General features: G+C 36.2%; 1 protein-coding gene across 3 annotated transcripts; it reads right to left on the bottom strand.

The window, feature by feature from the left end:
* Positions 1-24122, bottom strand: PBK (PDZ binding kinase). Of its 3 annotated transcripts, XM_058550446.1 has the most exons (10): positions 24003-24122; positions 23738-23877; positions 23368-23413; positions 19237-19314; positions 14654-14747; positions 10060-10202; positions 9354-9523; positions 8608-8737; positions 1444-1623; positions 1-932 (listed from the first exon to the last, which is right to left on the bottom strand). In XM_058550446.1, exons 4-10 carry the CDS (start codon positions 19292-19294, stop codon positions 733-735), a joined length of 975 nt encoding a protein of 324 aa, XP_058406429.1. In that variant the 5' UTR covers positions 19295-19314; positions 23368-23413; positions 23738-23877; positions 24003-24122; the 3' UTR covers positions 1-732. The 3 variants fall into 3 exon arrangements, with proteins under 3 accessions (XP_058406429.1, XP_058406427.1, XP_058406430.1); XM_058550444.1 differs by lacking the exon at positions 23738-23877; XM_058550447.1 differs by lacking the exons at positions 23368-23413; positions 23738-23877; positions 24003-24122 and adding an exon at positions 23281-23358.
* Between the last annotated feature and the right edge of the window lie 795 nt (positions 24123-24917).

The raw sequence follows: 24917 nt of genomic DNA, 5'->3' as shown, positions 1-24917 counted from the left end.
CTGGTAATAAAGCATCCTTTATTCTATATCGTCTTATTAAAGTTTTACTATTTTTACATCAGAACTGCAAAATGCTTAAGATATAGATTAGTAAATAAAAAAGGGATCTCAGTACAGAAAACACATTTAATAAATTAAAGTAAAAACCAAAGAGCAAGACAAGCATTAACCAAAAATGTTTGGAAATGCCCAAGGAACTACTCTTCTGAGCCAAATTCATTAAGTTTCCAGTGACCATGTTTAATAATCACATCAGCCAAGAAAGGCCAGAAAAGGATTTAATGTTTTAAAAGATAAGGAAATGCAGACTTATTTTGTACTACACAAAGTTCTAATTTCAAAAGATCCACTAAACAGAGAATATTTGAGAAAGATCATTAATAAAATGGTCACGCAAACCAAATTAACATTATACATAAGTATTTTCAGCATTTTATTGCTGGTGTTTTAAATCTATATGAACAAGCTCAAATACTTGAGTAGCTAGTTCCTTAAACTTTATAGAAAACCCAAAACAATTTCAAATGCTTATCATTATAAGCATATAAGAAATACCTTTATAATAGAAATAGTTGTTCAAATGTTAACAAGGTGCTATGGTCCTAAAATAGGCGACTTCCAAAAAGTCTAATAATTATGGATTATCATAGTAACTACATAAATGTATGATAGTAAACAGAACAGTTATACACATGAGCCACACTTGAAGCTCAGGGAATGAATACGAGGTGATCACTGGACATCTGTTTCCAAAGCTTCAACAATGTGCGCAGCAGAAGGACGATCTCTGGGATCTTCATTAGTGCATACAGAGAAGAGCTCAATTACTTTCTGGTAGGTTTCATCCAGTTCTTCCATATTAACAGGTGGCCGAGTTCCCAAAGCTGCATAGTATGCTTCATCATCAAAGTCACTTTCATCAAAAGTTTTATCTGCTCATGAAGGAGTTGGAGATTAAAACAATTAAACAAAATCACTTTTAAGTCATGGAAAAGCTTAGCAACTATTCAATGCATCCTCCTGAAACAAGAATTCATCCTCAGTATGCTTTACATTACACTGCAAGCACTCTCTTCAGTTGTCCTGCTATGGTGTGGCTTAGCTTCTGTCATGGATTTACAGGTTATCAACCTCCACCCCTTACTATGATAATTTTCCAATCTTTTTCTCAGGCAAGGGGAGTTTCTAAGGTAACCTTTTGCTCCTCTTGATTGTCTCAATTTCTCTCCGTATTCTCAATTAATCTACATTTCATTTGTATGAGATTAAACCAAGATGGTACCAAATTAGTCATCAGTATTAATATAATCTATATCTCACGCCACAAAATCAAACAACTTGCTCTTTTCAATTTCAACTTAATAGAAAGATAAAATATAATTTTACAAGCTAATCTTTAGTTTAAACTGAAGAGATTGGGATTTTAAAAATACGTAGTTATACCTTCATCATCGTCATCATCATCAGGAAGATTAATGTGTGGAATAGATAAAGTCATCATTTCCCACAGAGTAAGGCCAAAGGCAAATATGTCTGCCTTGTCAGTAATAACACCATTCTCCTCTAGAGCTTCCTTGGGTTTCCAAGGCTCAGTGCCAATATAACACGCCTCGGGGTCAGCCACTGAAACAAGTAAAATCGGGTAAAATGGTCATTAGGTGAAGCACTAGAAATCACTAAGAAAGGCAATCAACCCAAAGAAAAATGGGCAAATGATTTAACAGGTAGGTTAAAGGTTAATAAATGTAGCCAGGAAACATGAAAATACTCAACCTCATTAATAAAAATTACTTTTTCCCTATCAGATTGTTACATATTCAAAAAGCTGGTCAGTTGGCAAGGGTGTAAAGACACAGCAATGCTCCTAGAAAGTGGCAGGAATACAAACAGATTGCAGATGTCGAGTGCAGACCCTGGAGCCATATTGCCTTGCCTGGCTTGAGACGTGTGCAAGCTGTGTGACCTGGAGCAGATCACTTAACCTCTGTGCCTGAGTGACTTCATTTTTCAAACTATGCTGTCATTAGACTGAGAGAAATAACATTTCTTTGCTTCTGTGATCGCTAAATGGCAAAGGGTTGAATTGCATATTGGCTCTTAAAGCTCCTGCCCAGGAATGACATAGGTCCACCCATATTTCCATTTAAATTTTAGAGTCAACTTATTGATTTCAATGAAAAACCCAGCTAGAATTCTAATTGGGATTGAATCTCTAGAAAATTTGGAAAGAATTAACATCTTAACAGTACTGAGTCTGCCAATCCACAATCATGATCTCTCTCTCTCTCTCTCTCCATTTACTTACGTCTTATTTAATTCTCTCAGTGATGTTTTATGGTGTTCACTATAGAAATTTTAGACTTTTTTGGTTAGATTTATTCTTAAATATTTTATGCTTTTTGGTACTTGTAAATAGAATTAAATTTTCATTTTCCAATTATTTACTGCTAATATATAGAAATACAATACACCTAACTTCACTTATTAGTTCTAGTAGTTGTTTTGTAGATTCCTTGGGATTTTCCACCTAAACAATCATATCAACTGTGAATACGAATGATTTCATTTCCTTTCCAATCTTGATGCCTCTTTTTTCTTGCCTTATTTTAATGGTAAGACTATAGCACAGTATTAAACAACCCTGGTGAGAGCAGGCATGCTGCCTTGTTCTCTACGTATGATGCTATGCTGCCTGTAGGTTTTTCTGTAGACACCCTTTCTGAGGCTCAGCTCCCTTCTGTGTCTTTTTATCATGAATGGAAGGTGGATTTAGTCAAACGCTTTTTCTGCATCTCTTGAGATGACCATGTTTTCAAATCTGTTAATATGATGAATTTCGTTGACTTCTGAATATTAAAATAACTTTTCTTTCCTGGGATGAATGCTAGTTGATCAGATGTACCATCCTTTATATACTGTTAGGTTCAATTTGCTAATATTTTGTTAAGGATTTTTGCATCTATGCTTGTGAGGGAGACTGATCTGTGATTTTCTTTCATGATGTATTTGTCAGGTTTTGATATTAGAGTTATGCTGGCCTCAGAACAAACTGGGCAGTGGTCCCTACTCTATTTTCTGAAAAATCTGTGTAAAATCGGTATCATTTCTTCCTGGATGTTTGATAGAGGTCAACGGTGACAACATCTGGGTTTTGGGTTTTCTTTGGGGGAATGTTTATATAATAGATACAGGGCTATCTGGGTTTCCTATTTCTTCCTATGTCAATGTTGACAAATTGTATTTTTCAAGAAAATTGTTCTTTTCATCTAAGTCATCAAATTTGTTGACATAGAGCTGTTTGTAATAGTCTGTTAATCTTTATAATTTATTTATTTATTTATTTTCCCCCCAAAGCCCCAGTAGATAGTTGTATGTCATAGATGCACATCCTTCTAGTTGCTGTATGTGGGACGCGGCCTCAGCATGGCCGGAGAAGTGGTGCATTGGTGCGCACCCGGATCCGAACCCAGGCCGCCAGCAGCGGAGCCCGCGCACTTAACCGCTAAGCCACGGGGCTGGCCTTGTTAATCTTTAAATGTGTGTAGAATCTGTAGCAATAGCCTCTTTTTCATTCCTGATTTGGTGATTTGTGTTCTCTTTTTTCTTGATCAATCCAGCTAAGGATCTGTCAAGTTTATTATCTTTCAAAGAACCAGCTTTTGGCTTTATTAATATTTTCTAGTGTTTGTTTTTCATTTCATTGATTTCTGCTCACATCTTTATTACTTCCTTCCTTTGACTTACTTTGGATCTGCTTTGCTCTTTTTTTAGCTCAAGATGGAAGACAGGTTATTTATTTAGATCCTTTCTTTTTTCTAGTATAATCATGTACACGGCCACAAATTTCCCTCTAAGCTCCGCTTAAGCTGTATCTCACACATTTTGATATGTTGTATTTTCCTTTTTTATTCAATTCAAAATATTTTCCAATTTCCCTTATCATTTTCTTTGACACATAGGTTATTTGAATTTGTGTTGCTGAATTTCCAAATACTTGGAGCTTTCCCAGATATCTTACTATTATTGGTTTCTAACATAATTCCATTGCAGTCAACAAAGATACTCTATCATATATCTTTCATAATTTTATAAATTTCCTTTGGCAAATTAGAAACTTTACTTCTGCTATGACTAGGATAAACTCAAGCTCTTACCACCAGAACATTCACTAGGCGGTGTTAGAGTATATTATACTAATAATGCAATGTACAACTAGGTAAGAGTCTACAGACATGGTCCACATGGACAGTGACTCTGTGGCACTACCCCATTCTAAGCAGGTGAAATTCCTATAGGGATCAGCCAGGCTAAAGAGCGGCTTTCTAGAACTCTGGGTCCAATATATCAGCTCCAATTGGAGACTCTAGCCAACCACAAGTGCATTTCTTATATGTCTGCTTACATTTCTCCAAGTTGGTGATGAGAATTTACGCATAATGGAAATGGGTCTCCACAGACATTACTGCTTAAGTTTGCTTCTCTGTGAAGATGGATTCTGACAAAAGTTTGATGAGATCATAAATTTAATCATTCAGTTATTCCTTTTTGTCAATACAGAAACAACTTATATGTTATTGCCCTTTACTACCTTCAAAGAGTTTAAGCAGACATTACCTTATTCAGTTCTCAAGGACACTAAACTATGTCAAATTGAAAAACGATGAAACTGGAGCTTCTACTCATGCTTCAATTCTCAGCTTAACCATTATTTATTTAGGGAGGCCTTTCTCAACATCTAGGCTGGGTTAAGTGGCACTGTCATGTTTACATAATCCCTTATATGATAACGGTCATTATACTTTAGTATTAGTTGTTCAAGAGCTGCTTTCCATCCTAGATTATGAGCCCTAAAAGGGTAAGGACTATGTCTATCCCATTTTCCTCTATACTTATAGTGCCTAGCACAGTGCCTGACTGTACTTAGTATTAAAAATATCTGCTAAATCAATCAATCAGAGATAACCACTGTTAAGATTTGCACTTTTCACAGAACGCCCTACATATATTATAGTTGTGAAACGTAAATATATTACCAATTAAAACACAAAACTTAAAAATAATTTTTAAAGATTTAGGGTTTTTTTTCCCAAAACTTTCTTAAGGTGTATGTAAATACATATTTTAAGTGCTATTTTACAATCTGTTCATCTCACTTAACATATTTGGATATATTTCCATGCCTACAAATATAAACCCATATAATTTTAAAGGCTATATGGTATTTTATTGTGTGGTGGTACAGTAAATTAAACCATCCCTGCCTTATTAATGAACAATCTGTTACATTTTTGCATAGTCTGTTCTGCTATAATCTGTATTTTTGTAAGACAAATTAGCTCATACACAATTAGTAAAAAACATTGTGATTTTTTTTCCCCCAGTACATTAATATTATTTTTGAAGTGATCAGGAGTAAAGCTCCTCACAAAGAGAAAGCCTCAGCCCACAGAAACACCTTCCTTCAGTGCATGACTGTTCAGTAGCCTCAAGAACCAATATGCTGACTGTAACATTAAACTACCTGGTGAAGCTGAGAGTGCAGGTAAGGGAGCTGCCAAGACATTTCCCCCATATTTTTTTAACTGAAAAAGCCAGATCAAATTTTAAATTTAATGAATAGTATCTATTGAAAGTAAATACCCTCATATATACCTTTAAGGAAGTACAAACCCAGGGTTTACGGCTTCACAGGATTGACTGATGCTGGGTGCCCGTGAAGATCCTATGTATTAGTATTTTTATCAGGATTGTCATTGTTTTTGTTATTGCTTTGTTTTCAAGGTTGCATGGGTTTTGCTTCTTCTGTCCCAACTCTATTTTTCTATAAACCTAGTTCTATCTTTTGACTTTCGCAGAATGTGAGTTTTAGCAGAAGTTAACACACCAGGTTATTGTAAAAAATGCCCACACTGCCCAATTATTTCTTTGGAATGTGTTCTTGGGAATGGAATTATAGGATTGAAGGGAATAAACATTTTTAAGGGTTTTGTTTTTTTAAAAAATACATATTTTCAAATGGCCTTCTGAAAAGACTATACTACTGTGGCAGTTACTAGTGCTATTCATCAAGTAGTTCATGCTCTCCACCTTCTAGACACACAGAAGGATTGCACTTTCTGGCCTGTGGTGGTCAGTTGGAGCCATAGGACTAGTTCTGGTCAGTAAGCTGTGAAAGAAGTGACTTGTGTGGGTTCCGAACTGGAACATTTAATTGTTAGTGCAAGACTTTCTAAAGCAGCACTGTCCAATAGAACTTGCTGGATGATAAAGATGTTCTATATCTGCCATGTCCAATATGGTAGCCACTAATCACACATAGCTACTGAGCACTTGAAATGTGGCTAACGTGGCTTAGGAAATGAACTTTTAAAATGTTTTATTATTAATAAATTTAAATAGCCATATGTAGTTAGTGGCTACTGAAGTGGACAGCACAGCTCTAGAGCTTTTTTACTTTCCATATAATGATGGCAGTATTTCATATGGTGGATGTTCCAGCAGCTTAGGTCCTAAAGTGAGAACGACATGGAACACAGCCCTAACGGTCATGTAGCTTGAATAATAAGCCCTGGTTGTTTTATGCCACTGAGGTTTTTGAGAGTCTATGTTACCATAGCAAAACTTATCCTAAGCTGAATGATACACCAATTGCAACTTCTACTTAGTGTACGAAAGTACATGTTAACCTGTATGCAGCTTACACTAGCATACAGAAAATTTTCAGCAGTCATGGCTTTTTTTTTTTAATGGTTTCTAGCTTTGGTGTCCTTAAGCCCAACATTAAGGAAATACTCACCTACAATTTTTTCTACTACTTTTTTTTCAATCTTCAATCTACAAGGATTAGAGTGTGCGGATAGAAAACAACTTTATTTTTTCTAAAATATCCAGACATCACTGTTTACTGACTAAATTACCTTTTTGCATTAATACAAAAATATCACCTTTATCATATAACAAATTCTAAATATTTGGGAACTGTTTCTTGACTCTTATATTTTTCTGCCTATTTGGCATGAGTATCACTGCTTTAATTACTATAGCTTTATGATACTTCTTAACGTCTGGTCAGGAAAATTCCTACTCGTCATTCTTTCATAGAATTTTCTGGCTATATTTGAATATGTATCCTCAAGGATGAACTTTACATTCACTTTGACATGTTCTAAAATAAAACAGATCATATTGGGATTTTGTAGAATTTATAGATTTTTCTGGGCCAGCCCTGTGGCCTGGTGGATAAAAGTTCGGCGTGCTCTGCTTTGGCGGCCCGAGTTTGGTTCCCAGGTGTGGACCTACACCACTTATTGGTGGCCATGCTGTGGGGTGACCCACATACAAAATAGAGGAAGACTGGCACAGATGTCAGCCCAGGGCAAATCTTCCTCAAGCAAAAAGATTGGCAATAGATGTTAGCTCAGGGCGAATCTTTCTCAACAATAACGAAAAAAGAATTTATAGATTTTTCTAATTCATTCATTTCTGCATTCTACTTTTTTTAGGACCTCACTTTTTTTTGATTGAGTTGAACACTCAACTTAATTTCATAAAGGTTAAATAATGAAAATGTTTTCCTTTGAGTAGTTTTGACTATTATCAACTAGGTTTTGATTTATTGTTACATTCTCATAATATTTCCTAAGTATTTTGTACCTGGAATTTGATTTCTTCCTTTACCCAACAATTATTTACAAATATTTTAAATTTATAAAACATTGGGGGATTTTTGTTTCTAATTATGTTACTAATTTTTAGATCTACAGCACTGAAGACAATGAATGTCAACCATTAGACTATTTCTACTTTTTAGAATCTGAGGTTTTCTTTCGTAACCTAGCTAATATATGGTCAATTTTAATAAATATTCTAAGGCAGAGATTGGCCTTATTACTCAGATTTTCTACATCTTAGTTTGTCTATTTAATCTATCAAGGATTGAAAAAGTTATGCTAAAAAATCTTATTTTTTATTCTGTTTGACTATTTCTCCTTTTATTTTCTAAAGTTTCAACTTTATAGCAGTTATTTGGCCTAATGGTTCATGGCAGTTCTATCTTTATTAATGATCACAGACATCATTATAAAGTCACTCTAAATATCTTGGCTTTTTCCTTCCATTCAACTTGTAGACCTTTACTTTAGCTAGAAAATAAGGTTTACGTAAGTTCTGAACAGCATTCATTAACCTTCCCTTTACCTTATATTCATATAAAAAGGCAAATTTAAATGCTATTTATTAATAATATATTGAAAGCAGAAGATTTCTCTTTGAGGCTGGTTCTTGGTTCTCACCAAGAACATGTCTTAAATTCCCCGAGAAGAGAATGGTCAGTATTTGCAATAAAGAGAGATGAATGAGATGGGGTGGGCCAAGGGGCAAAAAGCAGAAGACCGGCCCCTGTAGCACTCTCTTTCCTATCTCCACTCCAGTTTCTCCTTCTATCAGTTTCCAAAATCTTGTCACTCTGTTGATGCTAAATGAATTCCTTTTTAAAAACCTTATTAAAATTTTTGAAGAATGTGAACTTACCACCTATTTAAATATGTAAAAATTAGAAATTTAAAAACTGTATGAAAACAAAATTTAAAAAATTAGACTACTACTTACCAATCATATTTTCATCCAATGGTAGAGAGACTCCTACATCACAGATTTTAATTGTTTCAAAATCACCTTTAATTACAACATTTGAAGACTTTATGTCTCCATGAAGCAGTTTCTTTTCTTGGTGCAGATACTAAAATAGTGGAAAATTTAACACATCTGAGCAAAAATACAAACTAATAAAAAAAATATGATAACCTTCAAACAAAAATAACAACTTGAACTCCGGTGCTAAACTACAGGCTTATGTCTATCCATCATTTCAAATTACTTGAAGCTAGAGAAGGGGACATCCCATGTTATCTCAGTCTGCCATACTGACCAGAAATCTAAATGATTCTTTGGAAATTGATGGCTATTCACAGGTAAGCTAACTCCAAAACTTATACCACAAAGCAATCTTTAGGAGGCTTATTTACATCAACAGGGGGTTAGACTATACCTCCAGAAATAATAACTAAATTTGTGTTAAATTTATTAATCCTTTTAACTAAATCTAACATGTGATCTCGATAAGGAAAACTACCTGACTTGGGTTATTTCAGGCTATGGGAAGGCCTCCAACAACACTTCGCTGATCATAAAAAGGAAATAGTACACTCTGCAATATGAGAGATTCTATAAAGACTTTAACTTAAGGCAACCCCTCTTTCGGGGAAAAAAAAAATCTCACCTTGTAATTAGGTATATAAAGTATTTAGTTTTTTCATGTTCCACAGAAGTCATTTGAACCATAATGGCATAGTTACCTTTAACCCTCTTGCCATGTTCAAAGCAACTTTTAATATTATGGCTGCTGGAAAAGGATCTCGGCTGTCTTTATTTCGTTCTTCTATTAAGTCATTTAGAGACTTTTCACCTCCGTACTCCATAGCAAGACAGAGACTACCATCACTGGCTTCAGCGAAAGCACGATAACCTTAAAGAAAACATGACATTTTCTTACTGGAATAGGGAAGAACAACAGTATTTAAATTCTTTACAGGAACATGATTGAAAACGGATCTGGATTAACGCTGACAAATACACAATGTTATAGCTTTTATTTACAAAACTAATTCAATAGACCTAATTTAAAATGCCTTCAGTGTTTGCCAATTGTATAAAAAATTAAAATATTTTTAAATACCCTATGCCTTTCTAAATATAATGGTTTCAGCAGTCCTACTTATATTAAAAATGAAAATAAGAAAATTATCTAAATGAAGATCATTTTATATTCCTGAATTCTTCATAGTACCAGCACCATAATGACTATATCTATTCCCATGAAGTTTTATATATATACTTAAGCATCTAAAAATATTATATACTAATTTTTATTTTAGAATGTTCGAATTAATTTGATTCTTGCCAAACTCCCACCATCCTCTTCATTTTTATTAGTGAAACCAGTGAAGAGATTACATAAACAGAATAATACCAGATACTACTACAAAATAAATTTAAACTTACCTACAATGTTTGGATGATGAAGGCTTTTCAAAATCTTAGCTTCATCAGTTAGTCTCTTTAGATACATACTTTGATAATAATCATTACATCTAGGATTAATCTTTTTCACAGCCCAAGGAGAATAAGACAAACCTCTTGGAGATCTTAAAAAAATAATCAAAAAATGTACAGAAAGATTAATAACCGTAATACATCAAATGACTAACAAGAACTTCCAAATTTTGCAAAGGACTTCATAGTAATATGTTGTTTTTTTTAAAAAAACATTTAAAATATTTTAGACTATCACACTTCTGCTATGTATCCTTTTTAATTGGGAGCTATATAGCTAATATATCTATTGATTACAAGAGGTCTGATATCTATTGCTGGAAGGGACAGGTTAAAAAGAGAGAACTAGAAGAAAAAAGATGGAATGCTATGAATTTTAAACTTCAAAACTATTATACTATTTTCTAATTCTTCCATTCGAGCATGTCAGACTACCTACCAACTACTTATCAAACATTTAACTATGTGTACCAGAGACGAGTTACAGAATGTTAAAGTAATAAACACTAATGTCTAAGAAACTTAAAGAAGAGATGTACAAAAACCATTTGGCCCACATTTAATCATGCAAAGAATAACAGACTGGGCCGCCCCGGTGGCTTAGCGGTTAAGTGCGCGCGCTCTGCTACTGGCGGCCCAGGTTCGGATCCTGGGCGTGCACCGACGCACCGCTTCTCCAGCCATGCTGAGGCCGCGTCCCACATACAGCAACTAGAAAGATGTGCAACTATGACATACAACTATCTACTGGGGCTTTGGGGAAAAAAAGGAGGAGGATTGGCAATAGATGTTAGCTCAGAGCCGCTCTTCCTCAGCAAAAAGAGGAGAATTAGCATGGAGGTTAACTCAGGCAGCCCTGATCTTCCTCACCAAAAAAAAAAAAAACAATAACAGACTGCTTTTCACTAACGAATACTGCGCCTCTACACTAACCAATCCATTTCATACCTTTCACCATATACCCAAAGATATGCATTTAAGGAGATAATAAGAAAACACACAATTGAGAAAAAATGTAAATTGTCTATTTTCTAGGAAGATTCAGCCATTTTAAGAATATTTAAGGTGTAAATGTTTTGAAACCTAAATAAACAAACAGGTAAAACAAAGTCAGAGATGGGTTTACCTGGTAAGGTATACATTTATTTATGGTATGGTGAATTACGAAGGACAAAGTGAATGCAGCATGGAGGCACAAAAGCTAGTGAAAGAGCCTCAAAAGCTAAAGATAAAAAGTTTAGCTTAACCATAAGAACATAAAACAGTAGACTGAAAATCAAGAATCTGTGTGGCTTTGTACTACCTCATGAACATAGCACTATGATTGCCAGATCTTTTTTTTTAAATGAAAAAACATGTACTCGAACGATCATTAGATTTCTTAATTCATATGCGTCTATCATCCATAAGTTTCTCTAAACTATTCTTAAACCTCTGGTTTTGGATAACAATACTATTTGGAGATAACCTCTTCCATGTCATTTCATTATGAAAAATATATTTTTCAAGTTTCAAGGGGTAGCCTACAGCTCTCGAATGTTTAGAATTCAGTGAACAAGTCCATCTTCACCTCTTCCATAACATATTCTAAGCTACAGAACAACAAGAATATATGCACAAAATCTGAATAAAATACTTTGCCAAGCTAAAAGTTGGTTCACTGAAAAGACTAATAAAACAGGCAAATTTCTGATTAGATTGCATAAGAAAAAAAATAAAAAGAGGCACAAATAAAAATGGGGACATAACTACAGATTCAACAGATAAAAAATGTAAGAGAATAAATACTAAAACTTTTACACCAATAATTTAAAAGACAAAATGGACAAATTCTTAGAAAAATCTAAGAACACTGATGAAAGAAAAAAATGTAATCAGGAATTTAAAATCGTCCCACAGGAAATACAAAGTTTAGATAATTTTACAGGTAAGTTTACTAAACTTTCAGGGAACCTATCATTCAATCTTACACAGACTATTCCAAGGAATCAAAAGCAAAGGGACTATGAGTCTACATAACTTTAATTAAAAAATCAGACAGAGACAGCAGAAAAAGGAAAATCACAAGCCAATTTCTCTTATATCATAGACGCAAAAATTTTAAACAAATAGCAAAATGAATCCATAAGTTTATTAAAAAATAATAATCACAACTATGTTGGGTTTAATCTAGGAATGCAAACTTGATTTTACATTAAAAAATAATAGACTTCTGGATTAAAATGATAGCTTGAACATATACATATAATTTGGATCCCTCCGAAGCCCCACTAAAATAAAAGCAAAGGGATATTTTAAGACATATGCCCAAGGATAAGGATGGAAATAACGAAGGAGACAATAGCAACAATTTTTTGGAAGCTGGGAAAGCAGATGAAAGTAACTGACTTAACAGGCCCAATGAACTTCTTGAAAGTTATTTAAAAAGGAGGTAAATTCCTAGACACTCTCCTCGATTCTGTATCACTGGGCAATTGCCCATCCTCTATCCCCCAGCTTCTGAAGACTGGTGACTGGCCTTGGAAGAGGCTAAAGCAGAGGGTCTTCAGCCTGAGGCTTACTGGCATAGTTGAGAACCTATGAACCATACAGGCACAGAGTAATTCATGAGCATATGCATACTAAATGCTCACTGAGTTTTCACATGTGTATATACCTGTGTTATCCAGATCAAGATATAGAACACTTCTAGCACCCTCAAAAGCTTAGGATGTCATTTAAAAAAGGAAAACTTTCAGATAATTAAAAACAAGATAGACAAAAATGAAAAACTCAGTAGAAGTATCAGAAGATGAAACTGGGGAAATCTCCCAGAAAATAGAGCAAAAAGACAAAGAGAAAATAGAAAACCAGGCAAAATTTTTTAAAAAGGTAGATCAGTGATCAGTAAGTTTAAGATCTAAAAACAGGAGTTCCAGATAGAGAACAGAAAAACAGGGGTGAAAATTATCAAACTAATTTAAAAAATAATTTCTCAAAAATTTAAGAAGAGAAATTTTCAGATTCCAAGAGGCCCACACCCACGCATGTCACTGTGACATTTCAGAACACTGGAGACAAAGAGAAGATCATACAAGGTTCCAGGACAGGGACAGATAACATAAAACAGATTACATAAAAACAATTAGCAATCAGAAAAGGCTTCAGAATTCTCAACAGCAACACTGCAAGCTAATAGACAATGGAACAATGGCCTCAAAATTCGAGAGGAAAATTATTTCCAAAAGAGAATTCTAACCCAGAAAAAAAAAGGGTCCGTCAAGTAGGAGGGTAAAATGAAAACATATTCAGAAATGCAAATTCTCAAAAATGCACCTCCTGTGCATCTTTTCATGGGGAATTACCAGATGTCCTTAACCAATGAGATGTAAACCAAGAAATAGTAACACATAAGACAGAAAAAGAGAGGATCCAATTCACCAGAGAAGCAAAGGAAATCTCCAGGTTACCAGTCAGGCTGACAGGGCCACATTACAGAGCAGTAGGGTCAGGCAGGGTCTGCTATTTTTTATTATCAGTCACATGAATCTTTCTAATTAAGTCACATACAGTGTAACTTTGTTAACAACACACTTTACATTTAAAAACATTCTTTTAAAAAGGGAAAAATAATGAGACTAGCCATGAACCTGTGAGAATTTTTTTCTTTCAAAATAACTCAGACATGAGTTTTTACATACTAAAAAACAAATGTTCACAAAATAGCACAAAAACACACAAAGGGGGTATTTAAATGGCAAAAATGCTTTAAGAATACTCACATATATAATTGCTATGCTATTCTCAATTCATTAGCTTTTTATTAAAGAAAAGCATTTTTATTTGGAAACAATATAAACCTAGATGAAGCTAACGATATGCCTGGTTGGACTAGTCAGGCTGATTCCAAGAGTGCATTAAGGAATACATATTAACTTACTTGTTTGCCACTTAATAAACATAAAACTAGGTGCAGAGTAATGAATAAAAGAAACAACTTTTTAAAAAATGATTTTGTTGACATCTATAATATTATTAGCTATTAGCACCTAGTCTACTATTTCATTTTTCTTTTAACACAATTTTCCTACTTTAAAATCAGGTATTTATCCTTCTTACTTAACAAAGATGACATAAGAAATAAAAACCTTTACTTCTTTAGAAGAGAATATCTTGAGAAGGACACTCTCCAGACAGGATTAACAGTCACTGACATCCTCCCCAACACTGGCATCCTCTTGGAGGTTTTCTTATTGAAAATCCTACATTATCACCACACAGGAACCTCTCTCCTCTGTCCCCTTCCCTTCCCACACAAGCCAAAGAAAAACTTATGAGGTAAATCACTTCTCCTTTAATGATCCATCAGGAGGAAACTAGGAGAAAAGTATACCAGGCAGAGCTCTGGCAGTTATAGGGTCCTAGGACTGGTATATAGTGGTCAAGTAGGATCAGGAACATACCCTAAATTTAAATATTTGAATTTTCATATTCCTTTTTTGTCTCCAAGTACAGTGGAACTATGGTTCCATGTAAAAATGTTAATTTGAAATCTTATACTCACCTTTTCATAAGGTAGACATTTACCCCAGTACCAAAGCCAAGCTTCTGCATAAAAGGAGAGGCAGGAATATTTATACATGGAGTTAAACATAATCCTAAATGTCATAAAGAGAAATAAAAAATAAAATTAGTATTTGAAAAGACCTCTAAAAATGCATCCTAACAGTCTCTAATAATTAAGAGTATTAATTGGCATAGTCTTTTGGAGAGCCATTTGACACTATCTGTCTTAATTTTAAATGGATACCCTTTGACCAAGTCTACTTTTGGCGCTCTACCTTACAGTAACACTGAAGCAGGGGCAGCAATTGGCCTGCTTTTCTGTGGCCCACAAGCTAAGAACTGTTTTTACATTTTCAAAAGGTTGTTTAAAAAATAGATAAAGAATATACAACAGAGTCCCTAGGTGGCCCACAAAACCTGAACTGTTTACCATCTGGCCCTTTACAAAAAGCTTGCCGATACCTGCACTGCAGCATGTGCCCAAAGACATCATACACGTGTGTGCATGCACGCATATATATTTGAATTTGGGATTTGCTTTTGTGGCTGCAAAAAACAAAAAAACCTAAGTAATCATCGTTAGAGTCATAATTATAGTATATCTGTATTACAGAGCACTATACAGTCATTAAAAAAGATGAGATAGAGGAGTCCTACTTTAGCTCATGAACAATTAACTGCTCCTGGAATTGCCATCTTGCCATGAACAACTAGAAAACTTGACAAAATATAATAGTTTTCAGATACTTGACAACAGGCAGAGCAGGGTTGTAAACTCTGAGAGAAGAGAAACAAGTGAGGTGAGCCCTCTCATTGCCCTAACTTACTGCTTAACAGCAGTGTCCAAGCTGCAGCACAAAGAAACACAGCCCAGAGGTCTTGTCATATCGAGGAGACAGAGTTCAGGGGTCAAGGAGACCTAAGTAGCTAGAATTTGTGGAGCAGAGAACTAAAGAGGGAGCCAAAAACCAAGAGAAAAAAGCTCCAGAGATCTGAAAAGAGGTCTCTCTTTGAGTGGTTAGCTAAGTACTTATCTATACACACAATGGAAAGAATTCCCCCAAGCTAGAGAAAACACCAAATGCAAGCAGTAGGCTAAACAATTATCACAGATTACACAGGTCTAGGAATAGCTCACTTGCAATCAGCCAGAGTATGGTAACTGTAACACACAGAGTACTGAGTAAAGTCCTCCTAAAGGGTCACAACTTAGTAGTACAGCTAAATTTCAGCCAAAGGAAAAAGTTTAGAACAAAGTTTAAAAGCAAGCCTCAAAAGAAACTAATGTACAGGTAACTTAACCATGGACTATAATAAAATCACAACATCATTCAAAGGAATAACAAAATCCAGCACTCAATGTTAAAGGTCCAACAGCCAATAAAAAACTACCAGGCATGAAAGAAGAATATATGACCCATAGTAGAAGAAAAATAAACCAAAAGAAACATACCATAGAATGACAGTGATGTAGAATTAGCAGATAAGAACCCTACGATACAAATCTTAAAAACATGCTCAATAATGTAAAGGAAAATGTGAGCATAACAAAGAAAGAAAAAGAGGTAAAAGGAGATCCTAATGGAACTTCAAAGAATGAAAAATACAACGGATAAAAATAACACCATCTTAGAGCAGAAGAAAAGGTAACTAAATTTTAAGATAAAGCAACAAAAACTACCAAAAATGAAGCATAGAGAAAAAGATTAGAAAAAAATTAAGAAATCATCAATAAGCTATGGGATATTAGCAAAATAGTAGATTTAAATACAACCACAGAGAATTACATTAAATGTAAATGGTCTAAACAGTGTCATCCAATAGAACTTTCTATCATGATAGAAACGTTCCACGTCTGTGTTGTCCAGTACAGGAGCCACTAGCCACATGTTACCAAGCATTTGAAATGTGCGCTAGTATAAGTGAGAAACTAAATTTGCAATTTTATTTACTTTTAATTCATTTGAACCTAAATTTGAATTTGAACCTAAATTTGAATTGCCACATGAGGCTAGTGCCTAAACAGTCCAATTGAAGGCAGAAGTTGTCAGAATGGATAAAAACAAAACAAGACACAACTACATGCTGTGTACAATAAACTCACTTTAAATATAAAGACACAAATAGGTTAAAAGTAAAAAGGTTGGAAAACATATACCATTCAAACACTAATCAAAACAAAGCTGAAGTGGCTCTATGAATATCACATAAAGTGGACTTTGAACAGAGAGTACAACACTGGATAAAGAAGGACATTTCATAACAGTAAAGGGCTAAATTCATCAGAAGAAATAACTATCCTAAATGTATATGTACCTAAGAACAAGCTTCAAAATACACAAAGCAACAACTGACAGAACTGAAAGAAAAAGAATAGACAAATCCACAATTGTAGTTGGAGACACTCTTCTCTCAAGTAATAGAAAAAGTAAACAGAAAGTCAGTAGGGATACAGAAGACTTGAGCAAAACAACATAAGTCACCAGCTTGACCTAATTGACACTTATGGAACACTGCACCCAACAACAGCAGAAAATATGATCTTTTCAAGTGCATGAAATATTCACCAAGATAGATAAACCTGATCAAAGAAGAAAGAAAGAAAACATAAAACACCAGTACCAGAAATGAAAAAGGAGCTATTACCACAGATCCAAGTGACATTAGAAGGGTAGTAAGAGTACATCATAAATAACTTTACGCCAGTAAATATGGCAACTTAGAAGTAATGGACAAATTCCTTCAAAAACACTAACAAAGCTTACACAAGAAGAAATAGACAACTTAAATAGCCATATCGCTATTAACTGTGAAGTCACTGTTAAAATCTTTCTACTAAGAAAACTCCAGGCCCACAAGGCTTTACTGGTAAATTCTGCCAGTTAAGGAATACATACTATCAATTCCACACATACTCTTCAAGAAAAGAGAAGGAAACACTTCCCAGCTTACTTTATGAATACAGAATACCCTGATACCAAAACTAGACAGACATTCCAAAAAAAGACAACTACAGTCCAATATCCCTCATGAATACAGAAAATATTAACAAATTGAATCAAGCAATATATAAAATACATCATGACCAAACTGACTTTACCCCAGGAATGAGAGGTTAGTTTAATATTTGAAAACTAATGTAATTTACCACATCAACAGATTGAAAAAGAAAACTTCACCTCAATAGATTCTGAAAATGCACTTGAGAAAGTTCAACACTCATTCTTTATTTATTCTATTTATTTATTTATTATTATTTTTTTTGTGTGAGGAAGATCAGCCCTGAGCTAACATCCATGCTAATCCTCCTCTTTTTGCTGAGGAAGACCAGCTCTGAGCTAACATCTATTGCCAATCCTCCTCCTTTTTTTCCCCCAAAGCCCCAGTAGATAGTTGTATGTCATAGTTGCACATCCTTCTAGTTGCTATATGTGGGACGCCACCTCAGCATGCCCGGAGAAGCAGTGTGTCAGTGCGCGCCCGGGATCCAAACCTGGGCCGCCAGTAGTAGAGCACGCGCACTGAACCACTAAGCCATGGGGCCGGCCCCTCAACACCCATTCTTGATAATAACAAGGAATAAAAGGAAAATTCCTCAACCTGATAAAGGGCATCTATGAAAAACCTACATCTAACATAATACTTCACTGGGAACAAGGCAAGTATGTTCACTCACATCTCTTCCATTCAAAAATATACTGGAACCAGTGCCGTAAGACAAATAAATAAAGTAATACTGACTGGGGAAAAAAAAGTAAAACTGTCTTTATTCATCCACAACATTACCAACTATGTACAATATCCTAAGCGATCTATAAAAAAGCTAATAGAATAAATGAATTTAGCATGGTTGCAGGATACAAGGTCAATATACAAAAATCTACATACTAGAAATGAACAACATAAGATTTTCTCCTACGTTATTGTCTAGAAATTTTATAATTTTAGCCATTTTGTATATGATGTGAGCTAAGGGTCAGTTTGCAAATGAATATCCCATTGTTTTCTTTTTTTTAATTTTTTTTTTAATTTTTATTTTATTTTCCCCCAAAGCCCCAGTAGGTAGTTGTACATCTGAGTTTCACATCCTTCTAGTTGCTGTATGTGGGATGCAGCCTCAGCATGGCCGGAGAAGCAGTGCGTCGGTGCGCGCCCGGGATCCGAACCCGGGCCGCCAGCAGCAGAGTGCGTGCACTTAACTGCTAAGCCACGGGGCCGGCCCCTCCAATTGTTTTCATTTGATGAAAAGATTATCCTTTGTCCACTGACTCGTCTTGGAAAATATCTTTCCCTCACCATAGCCATGCAGGTATGACACTGGGAATGGTAAAGTTTCTTAATGGTTCAAGTTGATTGTTCACCAGGGAGAACTTCCAAATCTGTTAGAATGTCAGTAAAATTAGCTCATAGATGACCCAAGCCTGGCCTATAAAATCAGTCTTATTTGTTAAGATCAACATTATAAAGAGGACTTACGCTAAAATTGTGCATGATAGATAATAATTAAAGAATCAAACTACAATAATACTAAGACATTTCTAATAGCAATAATAATGAAGAAGGGTTTTATATCTATCTTACCAGATTTCTTTTTTTCAGATAATTTGCTTGGTGTCTTGAAATTACTGATTTCTTCCATTGTAGTTATCACTCTGGGTCCTGTGATGAAAGTAAATTGAAAGTTACACTGCAGTTACAGAAAATACAACTATTCTTCATGAAGAAAAAATTCCTATAATGCTATCACTCATTTTATCATATAAATATAAAATTTGAGAACCGAAAAAGACCATGACAAATATTTAGCCCAATTTTACTTACAATGCAAAAACTGAAACCCAGAGAGGACACTTACTTACCCAAGGTAAGTAATCACACACTACCAGTGATTGGGTTTTCTCATTTGTCTTAATTAAAAAGTAATATATGCACTTGGTTAATAAAAATCACGTAGTACAAAAAGGTAAAGAGTAAGTCTCCCTCTCACATCCCCCAGAAGTAGTTGTTAACAGGTCTTTTATATCCTTTAAAGAAATTGTTTATGCAAGCAGTATTATTCATAATAGCCAAAAGAGGAAATAGAAATATCCATCAGATGATGAACAGATAAACAAAAGAGGCTCTACAATACACACAATAGAATATTATTCAATAGAATACATATTCTAGGGGCTGGCCCCATGGCATAGCAGTTAAGTGCGCATGCTCCGCTGCTGGCAGCCCGGGTTCAGATCCCAGGCACACACCAATGCACTGCCTGTCTGGCCATGATGTGGCAGTGTCCCACATAAAGTGGAGGAAGATGGGCGCAGATGTTAGCCCAGGCCAAAAATAGGAGGATTGGCATGGATGTTAGGTCAGGGCTGATCTTCCTCACCAAAAAAAAAAAAAAAAAAAAGACACATATTCTATAAAATAGAATATTATTCAGTCATAAAAAGGAATAAAGTACTGATATATACTACAGCATGAACAAACCCTGAAAACATTATGCTAAGTGAAAGAAGCCAGACACAAGAGACCATATATATGATTCCATTTACCAGAAATATCCAGAATAGGCAAATCTATAGACAGAAAATAGATCAGTAGTTGCCAGGGGCCAGGGGGAGGGTGAATGTGGCGTAACCGTTAGTGGGTATGGGGTTTCTTTGATGAAAATGTTCTAAAACTAGGTAGTGGTTTAATATATTCAGCTCTGACTATACTAAAACCACTGAATTGCACACTTTCAAGGGGTAAATTTTATATGTGAATTATATTTCAATAAGTTGTTATAAAAAATTGTCTATAAAAATAAAATGTATGTACTGCATATATTAGCAAGTTAATCCAAGCTTTTTATTTCTTCTGTAACATATTTCTTAAGGAATATTTTTTTTTTTTATTTTTTTTATTTTTTTTATGTTTTTTTTTTTTTTTTTTTTTTTTAAATTATTTATTTATTTTTTCCCCTAAAGCCCCAGTAGACAGTTGTATGTCACAGCTGCCCATCCGTCCAGTTGCTGCATGTGGGACGCGGCCCCAGCATGGCCGGACAAGCGATGCGTCGGGGCACGTCCGGGATCCGAACCCGGGCCGCCAGCAGCACAGTGCACGCACTCAACCACCAAGCCACGGGGCCGGCCCAGGAATATTTTTAATAAAAATTTTTAAAATTACTTTTTCTTTTTTAAAAGTTAGGTTTCATATTAGATTTATTATAAAGCAACTGTTCCTACATGTCTATAAGTTTATTTGGTTTATCTATAAAAAACTGGGAGGCAGAGAGAACATTTGCTTAAATTTTTTATAGAGCCCTTAATAGCATCTTTAAAAACTCTATGCCAAGAAAAAAATCACGTCAAAGGCCCAGCTTGAATTGTCCATTAATGAGAAGCTTGTTCATTTTTCTAAAATGTAGCTACAATCACCACTGTCTTCAGATTGCCTGAATATAGAACACTGAAGATTCCTTTTTCACACACTTGCCAAAAATATACTAATTTTCTAAAGTAACAGGTTTAACTAAAAGAAAGGAACAAGTTTTTCTGGAACAAGTTTCAGACCTTTGGGGAAGGATAAACTATTTTACAGAGTGGGTTGGAGGAGGTACTTCTACTTTGGAAATAAATTCTCCATGTGATTCTGATTCCCCTTCTTTCATCTTCATCAATCTTTCCTCACAGGAAGTTATGAAGGAGCACTTCAAAGAGCTTCTAAGACTTCTACCTACCTATGGGAAACTACTCTTCATTCACTCAGTCAACATACCCTTATTGAGAATGTACCACTTACTAGGCACTGTTCTAGGCAATGGAGACACACTGGAACAGCAAACAAGACCCAAACAAACAAGATAAATACATAATAAGATACTGACTTATAGTCAGGGGAAATATACACCAGTGAAGGGAGACAAAGTGCTGGGAAAGGGCTTGAAATTTGAGTTAGGGTGGTCCAGGGAGGTGTCTTTGAGAAGGTGTCACTTGAAGGAAGTGAGGCGAGCTAGCCCATGCAAATATCTAGAAGTCTGCCGGATAGAGCAAGTAGTAAATACAAAGGGCCTGAGGCAGAAATGTTCAAAGAAAAGCTAGGCGGGCAGAGCTAGCAAGAGGGAGTAGAAAATGAAGTCAGAGTTTGGGAGTGGAGGATGGCAATCAAGTAGAGCATTGTAGCAATAAGGAGCCATAAGGCTTTTATTCAGCAAGCTTTATTAACAGTAAGGAGTTCAGCTTTTACTGAGAAACGGGAAGTTATTGGAGGGTTTTGTGCAGAGGAGGAATATACTCCATCTTACGTTTCAAAAGGATAACTCTGGTTTGTGTTTATTAACTAAAGGGGAACAAGGGTGGAGGCAATCAGACCAATAAGGTGGCTACTGCAATAATCCAAGAGAGAGAATCCAGGTGGCTTGGATCAGGAGAGTAGAAGTAGAGATGGTGACAAATGGTTGGATTCTGGATGTTTTAAATCTGGAACCAACAGGATTTTCCAATGTTTGGATTTTTTTAGGAATGAGAGAAAAGTCAACGATAGCGCCAAATTTTCAGATTGAGCAACTGGAAGAACAGAGGTGTCATTATTGAGATCAGTAACTCAATTTTGAATACCTTATTAGACATCCAAGTAGCAATGTGAAATAGGCAGCCGGATATAGGTCTGAATCCAAGCTGAAGATACAAATTTGTAGGATATCAGCATATATATGGTATTAAAGCCAAGAGAATAGATATGATCTCCTAGGGGGTAAGTGTAAATAGAAAACAGAGCTCTGAGGCATCCCAACATGAGAAATGAAGAACAAAGTAGCCCCAGGTGGGGCCAGAAAAGCAGGATGCAAAAAACCCGGTAAGTATGGTGTCCTGGAAATCTTACTGCCTAAGTCTCAGTGCCTTTTTCGCCTCAGCATAAGGAGGATGTGACATTCAGAAGCAGCATAAGTATTTAAAAAAAAAAAAACCTTCCAGTTAAAAACACCTAAGTTTAAACATAAGTCTTTTAACATTTGATTTCATTCTAGAACACTCTAGGACTCAGTCCCACCCTCCACTCCAAGCCATTTGCACCTAAATATACTATATCCTATCCATTTCACAATTTTCTGAGGCAACTTTTTTCATGACTAAACAGGTTAGGCCTTAGTCTACTGATGGATGACTTCCGGCCACTAGCCCACACTCTGTCTCAGATTCTGTATACATTGTATACACATCCTATATGTATTAATTGCTAAATAACCATGCTAATCTAAATCGCAAGGTTCTTACAAAGAAAGCAGCATAAAATTGTGAATATCTTAGATGGAGATACATTAGAAATGAGAGTCATATGACTGTGGGCAGAATTTCAAAGTCTGTGCAGTACTTAGGATATTTTTAAAAATTTAAGTACCATTTAAGAACCAGTATTAAAAAGTTAACAAGGCTCAGCAAGCTAATCCGAAGATCTACTGGATCAGATGATAACTTTTGGACTCTAAGCCACCCTAGAACCAAACAAAAACAAGGATACTACTAGCAAAGCTAGAGTAGACAGGCAGCACAAAAAGGAAACACAAAAGGAGAGAAAAAGTGAAGATAAGTGAGGGAAGAGAAGCAAAATAGAGGGAAAAAGAATGAAAAGGGAGAGTTCTGATCAGATTACTTCTAACGTCCTGTACACTTGACCACCGCAGTGCGCATCCCGGCGCGGGTAGAGGCTCAGGCTGTATGCCCGGATCCAGGAACTTACAAGGGCTGGAGGTTAAAATCCTCTTCCACTTGCTCAGTCACGTCATCTGAAAACGGAAGCAACATGAGTTGAGGGGTTCAAAGGAAGGCACTGGCCTCCATGCTTCTCTTTCTCAAGCCCTCCCCGCTCCACGCCCACCAGAAATCCTTCACCAGCTCTAGCCTCCGCTAAGAGCTGGAAGTGAGACTCACTCGGCCGACGTAATGAACTGTTTACACCAGGCACAAGCCCCAGCGTCGGGAATTGGGGCAGAACTCGGATGTCCCTACAGACCGGGGTCTCGCCTCAGGCAGAGGCCTGGGCCCCACTATCTGTAAAACCGTTTGTAAAACAACGGCACCTGGCTAGACCAGGGTTCCCCAAATCTAACCGTCGCATTCGTCTATGGAGCTTCCATACAAAGTACAGATCACCAGGCTTCGCTTCGAGAAGAGGGCAATTTCTTCCTGAAATCCCCACTCCACTCCGTGATTCAGAGGTACACCCGGGTGTGGGTCGCAAAGACGATTCCTAAGATAATTCCCAGTTAACGCCATATTCCCAACGTCTTCAACTTTCCCTCTAGGCTCGGGGCTGTCACCGAAGCAAACGCAGAGGCCCCGGCTAGGGGGGCTCGGCCGCAAACCTCCCCTTACCGGAGCCGGGCGGAGTCACACGCCGGCTACAGAGACACCGCGGTGACGAGGGTTCTGGCCAAGGTCGTCTGGAAACTCGGCCCGAGCGGTCCCCAACAGGCCCCCGCTGCGGCCTCACTCCGCGCCAGCCCACATACCCGCCCCCAGCAACTGCCGTTGTGACTTAAACCCTGCGCGCTTTCAAAAGCGCGCGCTCCGCCCCTGCGGCGGCGCAAACTACGGGGTGGCGCGAAGGACACAATAAGCCGTGTTCGCCGTTCCTGTTCTTTTCGCGCTTTCCAGTTTTGTTACCAATCCTATCTTACTATCAAATAGGGACGCTTTGAAGACAAATAAAAGGACAAAAGCACAGGAGGGGACAAATGGATTTTTATAGTCAGTCCTTCAAAGTGACAGGAGATTCTCACATACTGAAGTATATGGAGTAACTATTTGGGTTCAAAACTGATTCTGCTTGAACTAAAGAAGCCTGACTTATGGCCTGTCAAACATAACATTGTACATCTGCTTTAACCATTAAGGTAAAGAATGCACTCTCTTACGATAAGAATGCATACTGCCCCTCTTACACACTATTGGTAACGCCCTATTGCTAACACCGGCTTTGGTCCCTCTCCCGACATCAGGGTCATGTTGACCTGCTAATATACAACTACATATCTCTTTGAAACTTGGATGAATACGTATCCTGGGCCTGTTTAATGTAAGTTCTTTTTTCTAAAGGATAAAAGACTACTGAAAACCATGTTTCTAGAAACGCTTTCTTGCTTTCTTCCTTTCTGGAAAAGGCCTTTCTAGGCTATAATCCTCACTCTGGCTCAAGTAAAACTCACCTGATTTCTCTTATCTATAGAATGGTTATTGGTTATTTTGCATCCACAAAAGGAACAATTCTAGTTGAAAAGAATATATATG

This window comes from Diceros bicornis, chromosome 11 (assembly GCF_020826845.1).
Source record: "Diceros bicornis minor isolate mBicDic1 chromosome 11, mDicBic1.mat.cur, whole genome shotgun sequence".
Taxonomy (NCBI): domain Eukaryota; kingdom Metazoa; phylum Chordata; class Mammalia; order Perissodactyla; family Rhinocerotidae; genus Diceros; species Diceros bicornis.
Note: the sequence above shows the minus strand (reverse complement) of the source record. Positions and strands in the feature narration are given on the sequence as shown.

Bases quoted from the DNA above. Each gene is read 5' to 3' on its own strand.
- PBK (XM_058550446.1), bottom strand. From the start codon at position 19,294: ATGGAAGAAATCAGTAATTTCAAGACACCAAGCAAATTATCTGAAAAA. The intron at 10,203-14,653 runs GTGAGTATAAGA...TATTTTTTTAAG, and splicing joins AATGTCTACCTTATGAAAAG to ATCTCCAAGAGGTTTGTCTT. The intron at 9,524-10,059 runs GTAAGTTTAAAT...GTTTTCTTTAAG, and splicing joins TCATCATCCAAACATTGTAG to GTTATCGTGCTTTCGCTGAA.